The sequence below is a fragment of the Humulus lupulus genome, chromosome 2, assembly GCF_963169125.1.
Source record: "Humulus lupulus chromosome 2, drHumLupu1.1, whole genome shotgun sequence".
Taxonomy (NCBI): Eukaryota; Viridiplantae; Streptophyta; class Magnoliopsida; order Rosales; family Cannabaceae; genus Humulus; species Humulus lupulus.
In genome coordinates this window covers 293,003,451-293,012,158 of record NC_084794.1, presented here as the reverse complement: position 1 = coordinate 293,012,158, position 8,708 = coordinate 293,003,451, and the positions used below count along the sequence as shown (strand labels likewise).

The 8,708-nt window shown below is 31.3% G+C and overlaps 1 protein-coding gene across 2 annotated transcripts; it reads right to left on the bottom strand.

Moving 5' to 3' along the window:
• Positions 1–1,722: 1,722 nt before the first annotated feature.
• LOC133819812 (putative leucine-rich repeat receptor-like protein kinase At2g19210) lies at positions 1,723–8,379 on the bottom strand. Of its 2 annotated transcripts, none has more exons than XM_062253161.1 (12): positions 8,191–8,379; positions 7,045–8,082; positions 6,782–6,926; positions 6,215–6,286; positions 4,976–5,047; positions 4,805–4,882; positions 4,326–4,519; positions 3,995–4,200; positions 3,778–3,905; positions 3,614–3,684; positions 2,866–3,079; positions 1,723–2,367 (listed from the first exon to the last, which is right to left on the bottom strand). In XM_062253161.1, the coding sequence occupies exons 1-12, from the start codon at positions 8,273–8,275 to the stop codon at positions 1,938–1,940; spliced, it is 2,733 nt and encodes a 910-aa protein (XP_062109145.1). In that variant the 5' UTR covers positions 8,276–8,379; the 3' UTR covers positions 1,723–1,937. The 2 variants fall into 2 exon arrangements, with proteins under 2 accessions (XP_062109145.1, XP_062109144.1); XM_062253160.1 differs by having other exon boundaries at positions 3,614–3,682; positions 3,779–3,905; positions 4,326–4,522; positions 8,191–8,378.
• Between the last annotated feature and the right edge of the window lie 329 nt (positions 8,380–8,708).

The window sequence follows — 8,708 nt, the reverse complement described above, 5'->3', positions numbered from 1 at the left end:
ATGTAATAAAACAAGAGCAACACGGCTGTCAAACTAAATGATTTCTACTACTTTTCTTGACAATATAAAATGGTGTTACATGTCTGACATGGATTTATAAGAGCTTAAAACCCAGCAAACTCCCAATTTCCCTTTTAAAACAAATGAGACATGTTTCTTAAAACCATTCATTCTACATGCTTCACAAATATGCTCTCTACTTATATCTTTGTAAAGGAATATGAAATATTGCTTTCTAATGCTAACTTCATCACCTTCACATCATGCCTTCACCACACATTCTAGATAATGTGGTACTTTCTCTCTATATGCTTTGCTCTTTTGTGGATTCGAGGTTCTTCGAATTCGTTATTGCCTCATTATTGTCACTGGACAAAATGAATGGTTTATAAATTTTTGGAATAACACTGAGATCCGTATTGTTACACCCAGATTTCGAGCCATAAGAATTATGATCTCGAAAGCTGGATTCGCAATGAATGGACTCATAATGTTTGGATCGTGTCCGCAGCCTAGGCATCGAGCTTGCGAAGCAGAGACGACTTCGAAGGTGGTAGCCTCGAGATCCTCACAAGCTCGAAAGATAGACATCGAGGTGCATCTGTTCTCGGGGTGGCCTCGGATCAGGGGCCCCGAGCTCGACATAAGTATGAGTTCGAAGCCACATGATCTCGGGAAGATGCTATAGCTCGAAAGTCGATAAGAGACCTGGGTGAATAGGGCCTTGGCGATATAAGATAACAACTTTGAATATCTTAATGAATCATCTATAAGAGACGCGGTCTACATTGATTGCTATAAATCTCCTATAATCAAGGGATATTATTTGTTCAGTTATACGCCCCCTGATCTTCAGGGGACGTTTCCTTATATATAGGATTGCAGGCTTTAATGCCATTTAATTCATTTGCATACACAGAATAACTTCCCGAAATATGTGGGATAGTATTCTGAAATATTCTCTATAAATAGAGAGGTCATGCACCATTGCAAATGACCGAATTTTTGTGATCTTGAGATAAAACTCTGGAGAATTCATCATTGAAGAATTTTCAGAGATCATCTTGAGTTTAATAACAAAGACTCGTGGACTAGGCATATTTAACTGCTGAACCACGTAAAAAATCTCCTTTGTGTTATCATATTTTTATTGGCCATTACTGATTATTGTTTTCGTGCTCTTATTTCACTGTTGGTGAAAAACGGCGTCAACACGTATAGAACCCTCTAAAGAAACCAAAATATTATCAATATTACAAGATAAGAGATAAATTTTCAAGGGATCTTGCTATCTATAACTGTTTGTACGTTTAGAAGAGACTCTCTTGCAATCTGGAGCAATAAAGAAATGGTTTGCTAATTTCTTTATGAGGAAACAATTTGCTAGCATGTGTGACTCTGTCTTAACAAATTGAGCATTCATTTAGAAAATTTCCGTACCTAGACAGATTTAAGTCTATATTCATTTGAAAAAATAAATCACAACGAGGTAAAAAAATTTCCTGAATTTTTTTTATTTAATATGCACGCAATCAATAGGATAATATCATATCTTCAAAGACTTTAATTACTATATTAAGAAAAATCTTTTTAGATAAAGATAAAATCTAAAACTTGACAACTCAAAAATGAGTCACTCACCATATTTTACAGCACACAAAATCTCTAATTCATAGAAATCAAGAGTAAATAAAATATATGTTCTAGAAAAAGTTCACTAAATAAGGTTCTAACATAAATATTTATGTATTTATTAATTATTTAAAGAAATAGAACTAGAACGTTTGCTCAAAAAATGTATCTATAGGTTTACAAAATTTATTCAGAAATACAATTACAGAAAATAAAAAAACAAGCAAACAAAACTTAAAGAAGTATTCAGCCCAAATTACTATGCCATCATTCATCCTCATTATCTTTGGTCTCAGATTTATTCATTACCTAGCTAATGGAGAAAATTCTGAAGCTATATCGTTGGAGATTATTCCATCTAAATCCGTTGAATATTGATCTTGATCAGTCTCAAGATGGTTGTTGTTTCGAGGTATATTTGTTGTCAAACACTCCTGCAAATCAAGTGCTACCCGACTCATGGTTGGCCTACTGGTGGAAGTTTTTGCGACACAAGCCATTGCTATTTCAATTACTTTCCAGACAATATTAGTATCAACAGTATCTACTTCCAACCTTGGATCGAGAATGTTTTTAATATCTCCTTTTGCAATCATGGAATTAACCCATTTAATTAGATGATTACCTTGTTGTACTGTTGTTGCTACCACAGGTTGAGCTGTGATTATCTCCAATAAAACAATTCCGAAACTGTAAACATCACTTTTCTCGTTCAACCAATTTGATATAAAGTACCTATTGAAAATAAAATGTACAAATTAAATTATCAGTAACTCATAATTAATGAGTGTTCATCCAGCTGATATGCATATATAAATCTATATATATATATAGGGTATTTCAGGTAGGAACTTTGGAAAAGTATCTATTCGTAGGAACTTTTTTGTTTTCTACACATGAATAAGTTAATTATAACCCATTTTTTTTATACAATCATGAATATTGTAGCTGTAGGGGAGCTCCAATAAATTATGAATAATTTAGGGTGTCAAGATTCAAATATGTTACGTGCATAAAACATGTTGTTTCAATTTTAATTTCGGGACCCAAAAATATCTAGAATTTCTCAAATATTTGTTAAAAATCTCTTATATAACTACAATGTACACCATCTTAGAAAATAATCCGGGTTAAAACTTGTCATACGCCAAAAACAAATATAAGAACTTCTCACAATATTACCCTCAACATATATATTGTTCCTTCTATGTTATGAATAATATTAATACTTACTCAGGGTCAAGGTAGCCAGGAGTGCCAACAATACTTGCCGATATACCAGCAGGCGTGGTAACATCAAATGTTGATGTATAATTGTTAGCGAAGACTTTGGAGAGGCCAAAATCGCCTAATTTGGCCCGAAGCTTTTCATTTAACAAGATATTTGTTGATTTAACATCTCGATGAACTATTGGCGGCTTGCATCCGTTATGCAGGTATTCCAATCCTAAATTATTAACACATATGTTGAATACCACAACACGCGAAAACGTAATTATTTTATTATTACAAAAGTAATTACACCAAGACTTGAATACAATATTTTATCACAACACACTTTCACTACAACAAAATATGGGTTTTATGACTTTATTTGTGGATATTGAAAGTCTACAATGTCTCCCAATTTATGAGACATTGTTGGTGGAGTCATTGTAGGTATATGTCTCACGTCTCCCAATGGAAGAAGTGAGAGACTTCCCACGTCTCCCAGTGGGAGAGGTTAAAAGTCAAACGTTGACTTTCTACTTACGTGGGAATTCTCTCAACTCTCCCAATGAGAGACATATGTTCATAAATATATCCATTAGTAATGGCTATAGCATCCTAATTTTTCTTGTGTTAATAAATGAACATAAAGAAATTATAATAATAGTGGGGGATTATTTAAGTGGAATTTTAATTCAAAAAATAATACAGAATTATTATTTATATGTCTAACTAATACTATAAACATTTGGTAAAGAATCGATATACGAACCTTGTGCAGTGTCTATTGCTATTTGAAGTCTCTGTTTCCAACTCAAGATCATATCACTACTACTGTTACCTACATATCCATAAAACTCAATTATAATGAGAAAGATATAAAACATAAATGATTAGATGTAACATATAATTAAATATAAACTCAAACTAAACAAACCTAAAAGTTGTGATCGTAAGTTTCCCATTGCCATGTACTCGTAAATGAGTCCAACTTCGGACCCCTCATTGCAGAACCCAACTAGTGTAGTTAAGTTTTTATGATGAACTCTCAAAAGTAGTTTTAGCTGAAATATTTTAAAGTCATAATTGAACTAGAAGTCAATTGTATAAATCAGATTATAATGTATGCTTTTGAATAAATAAATAAATAAACCTCTGCGTGGAATTGTCGATGTCCTTGCATGGATGAAGAAGAAAGCATCTTCACTGCTACTTCAATGCCATTTAAGTAACCATAGTAAACCTTTCCAAATCCGCCTTCGCCTAATACCTTCTCAAAGTTGTTGGTTACTTTTTGAATCTCAGAGTATGTGTATTGTTGCATTTTGTTGATATATGATTCATCCTCTAAGTTTCTACCTGTGAGAAATTAATAAGTGCAAAGTTTATATCTCAATTGTTATCTTTTGTAAAATACACAAAATCCAAACAGAGCGCAGACAATGAACAACTATTTTGGAAGTAAATCAATAATAATAATTAACCTTCCAAACTGATAGCAGATTTATGATCATGTCTCCTTTTACGTCTCCAGATAATAATCACAGTGGTAAAGCAGATGACTAAAAGTAGTCCACCGAGTGATGCAACCAGTGGTAGAACAAAGTTTTTCTTCTTTCCGCAAGACTTCGATGAACATGGACTATTACTACTACTGCTAGAATTATTTGTATCAATGCTGCTGAAGAAAAATAATTAATGTAATTTCATCAAAAGGTTTAATGTATTACACTTGTTAGCATTTACTTTTAAGCTCTAGTTTACAAAGTGACGGGAGAAGGGGATCAAGGGATGAAGAATGTCAATGAATATCTAGTTTGCATATGGCATCTCAATCTAATACAAAAATATTTATGTAAAATTCCATTTAAGGTTAATTAATAAATAAATAACAACTAAATACTATAAGGTAATTCATGTGATTGAATTTATTTATTTATTTCATAAAATAAAATAGATATACCTTAATAATAATCCATTCTTTTTTCTCTGAAGAAGCACATCTGGAATAGGACCTGTGAAATTATTTCCGCTCAAGTTCCTGTATAACAACAATTCAAACGATGATTTGCACCTTTTTAAAACTATATATAGTTATATAGTTTATAGATAATGATGATATTTGTCAACTTACAAAACTCCAAGGAATAACAGTTGAGCTAAAAATTCAGGCACGATTCCACTGAGGTTGTTGTTAGATAAATCCCTGACATTAAATAATTGAAGATACAAAATAAAAAAATTAAAGAATTAGATAGTATTTTAATTTTTGGTAGATTTTTTAGTCATGTCACACTATACTCCTTTCCAAAAAAAAAAAAGTCATTCACTATATACGTCTTTATTGCAATCCGCAGTATACTTTTTTCTTAAATACCCGCATGTGCACAGCCAAATTTCGAAGAAGAATTAATGATATAATGATAAATATAGATCATTTAAAAAAAATAGTAAAATAAATTTACATCCTAAATTAAATAAATATCATTTCATCAAATCATCAATATATTTATTTATAATTACACCGTATATATTTTTAATGTTCAATCTTAAATTGTATATTTTTCATAAAAATGTGTACCTTATTTAATAAAAATTGGGAATTAATGTTTTCTAAATGATAATTTTTTATTATTAAAAAAATGAGAGTTTAATACAATTACACATTTAAATTTATAAAAAAATAATTTAAAAAATCTACAATAAACTAACATTTTTATTATATATTATTTTTCAATTGAGAGAATTTTATTTGTATGTTATACTATCGATGAGATTAGAAAAACTAAACAAGAATTAAGTTTTGGTTCAATTAAAATTGAAATATCCAAATTAATTACTAAGTCTAAACTTTTATAAATAAAATAAAAATATTACATATTTATTACTAAAGGAAAAATTCATAATAAAAAAAATAAAAGTTACTTTTATATTAAGAGCCATTAAATTCAGGCTTTAAAGTTTTATAAAAGCACTCGCATTTATTATCAAAAATTAAAATAAAATATTTTTTAAAACAAATATGAATTGATAAAAGTTATATATATATTTATATATATATATAAAGCAGAAAAAAATTATATTTATGTAATTTTATATTTGGGATCTACATATATAAACGGCCATCGTTACTTTAAATTGGCTAACTTCTTGAACAAATTAAGTACATGTTTTAAAAGGAATTTAGTGATTAAAATAGATAGAAAATCTGTGATAAATTATTGTGATATCAGCCGGTCATCTAGAATTTCAGAAACACTGGAATAAAAATAAATAAATCATATTTTGTCGTCTTTATTACACTAAATTAATAAATAAATATGTGTATGTATTTAAATTTTCAGTTATTCTCAAAGCAAACATAGGCACTTACAAGTTTTGTAACAATGTAAGATTGGCAATAGATGTAGTAATTTCCCCTTTCAATCCACTTGACGACAAATTTCTGGTAGTAAGAAAAATGTTAACGATAAATACATAAACATATATGAGAATTTTTCAAGGTTTCACGTTATGCTTTATCAGTGGGACTTTTTAGTGTTTTTAACTCGTGAACAGTTTTCGGCGCGATTTTTTTTTTATGACCGTCTATATATTGTAGTTGTTTAGAGCATCTGCAGATTTTCAGAAAATTCCAAATAGTTAATAATACCAAAAACTAGGTTTAAATATGTTGCTTTCCACGTGCATAAAAAAAATTAGTCACGCATGCAACAACATGTTTGAACCTAACTTTCGATAATGTAAACTATTCAGAATTTTCTAAAAATCGCACCGATGCTCTAAATAGCTACAATATACACGGTCATAAAAGAAAATCTAGTCAAAAACTATTCAAAATTCGAAAATACTGAGAGCCCCACCAATAAGACTTAAGGTGAAGTTCCTATATATATATATATAAATAAATAATATGTTTTGTTGAGAGTAGAAGACATACAAGGAAACAATTCTTTGCGAATTATCAGTAGTACTGTAACTACAATTTAGACCATCCCACATGTAATCTTCCGGGGCACAAGGATCTCCTTGCCACTTAAGTTTATTCAATTCGTACACCGATTTGATAGTTGAGATAGCCTCCACTAATAATATTGTCATATATATATATATATATAAATAGTGTATGAATTAAAAAACCAAAAAAAAAAAAAGTACTTCATATATGATCGACCTTTGTGTGGAGATCATGTATATACATACCATCATCTTGATTTGTTTCTCTTCCTGAGAACTCCTTTACCATATATACCTCCAATCCATTGATTAGGGGCGGTGAGGTTGATTTCTCGGTGCTGTTGAGACGTATCTCCAGTTTTCCTAATTCAAATCTCTCAGCTTTCTCGCTGTATATAGTATATTGAGCTAAGTATCTGGGAACAACTGCAATCCAGAAAGCTCCATTGACGGAAATGTTAAACTCTCTAGATTGGTTTGCTTGGAGCTTTTCTAGTTCCGTAAAGTGGAAGTACAATTTGTAGCTGTCCAAGCTATCAAAATTTTTCCAAGAAATACCCAAAGAACGAGAATCTGTATTTGGTACATGTGCAGTGTTCATGACAGAGAAGGGTAATTTGAATTCGTTCTTCCTTATAGAGCTCTCATTATTTGTAGAGGGGCCTTCGATAAATGGTGTCCAACCAAGTGGATTCCATAAGCGATCATATGCATCATCTCGGTACCTCGTCTTGAATAGTTTTGTAGGTAAAGAGAAAGCATAGCGATCATGGAGTAGGAGTGATCCAGTATCAGTAATGTATACACCGTCATTGTCAATGTCAATATGCCGTATCTCTAAGGCTGATATGAATGGAGTTCCGTAGCCTGTGTTTACTAGACAAACATATATGTGATCCGAAGAAAGGGTGTGTATGATTTCCAAATCTAATGCACTACTCATACCATCAATTGAAACTGTTTTCCACAACTCAACTCCAAGATGCAAATCGAATTTTGGGATTTTGTTTTCGCCATCATAGTTTCCATACAAGAACCTTGCTCGGATCAAATATTTGTTACCTTTGCCTAGAGAAGGATTCAGATTATAACAGTTTCTGATTCCTTCAGGGAAGAAGCGTAGATTCCAGAGCTGCTGATCTTGGCTCGACACTCTGTAAGCTGGTGCTATCTCCCTGTTTACGCCAGTTTCGATGAACTTTTCGTCAGAAGAGTAAACGATACTCGTTTTTTCATCTGTGTAGCTCGACACGTCTGATTTTCCACAGTCAATACTGATGAAATCTGAAAAATAAGATATTAACTTAGAGATATTGTTAGTGATACATATATATATATATATTTAAAACGAAAAAACCTGATTAAAATTGAACAGAGACTATATGAAGAAACCTGATTGGTCTTCGCCATTAACAACCATAACAATTGTGAGAACTAAAGTAGCTTTCAATATTGCCAAGAAGAAGATCTTAGCCATTTCTGAGTGCGCGCATGACCCCTGCAGAGACTAGTCCTTTTCTTTTTTTCCCAGAATGATTGGCTCTTATAAATGTGAATGAAATGATGATGATAACACACCCAACTAATGAGAAATATAGTAAATGTAAATGTTTGATCAAATATACGTATATGATAACAAATATAGTAAATGTAAGCGTAGTCATGAATTTTCACTCCCTACTGTACGCCTGAGAAAACAAGCCATGTGTGCTGTCTCAATCAAAGAACAGTCTCATTTAAAAGGTTTAATCAAGTCTCTCCAAGAAACACCGAACGAAGACAAGTCAATCAAGTATACTAGTGCGTGTGTAGAACGTTTTGGCCAAGTCATATTTTTAAACAAACAATCAAATCATAAATAGGAATAGATACATTATTTCTTTTCATTACCTAATTGGATCCATTAATTT

Excerpts from the sequence above, each read along its gene's own strand:
- LOC133819812 (XM_062253161.1), bottom strand. The coding sequence starts at position 8,275 with ATGGCTAAGATCTTCTTCTTGGCAATATTGAAAGCTACTTTAGTTCTC. Across the intron at positions 3,906-3,994 it reads ATCGACAATTCCACGCAGAG|CTAAAACTACTTTTGAGAGT; the intron begins GTTTATTTATTT and ends AAAATATTTCAG. Across the intron at positions 3,080-3,613 it reads AGCAATAGACACTGCACAAG|GATTGGAATACCTGCATAAC; the intron begins GTTCGTATATCG and ends TTAATAATTTAG.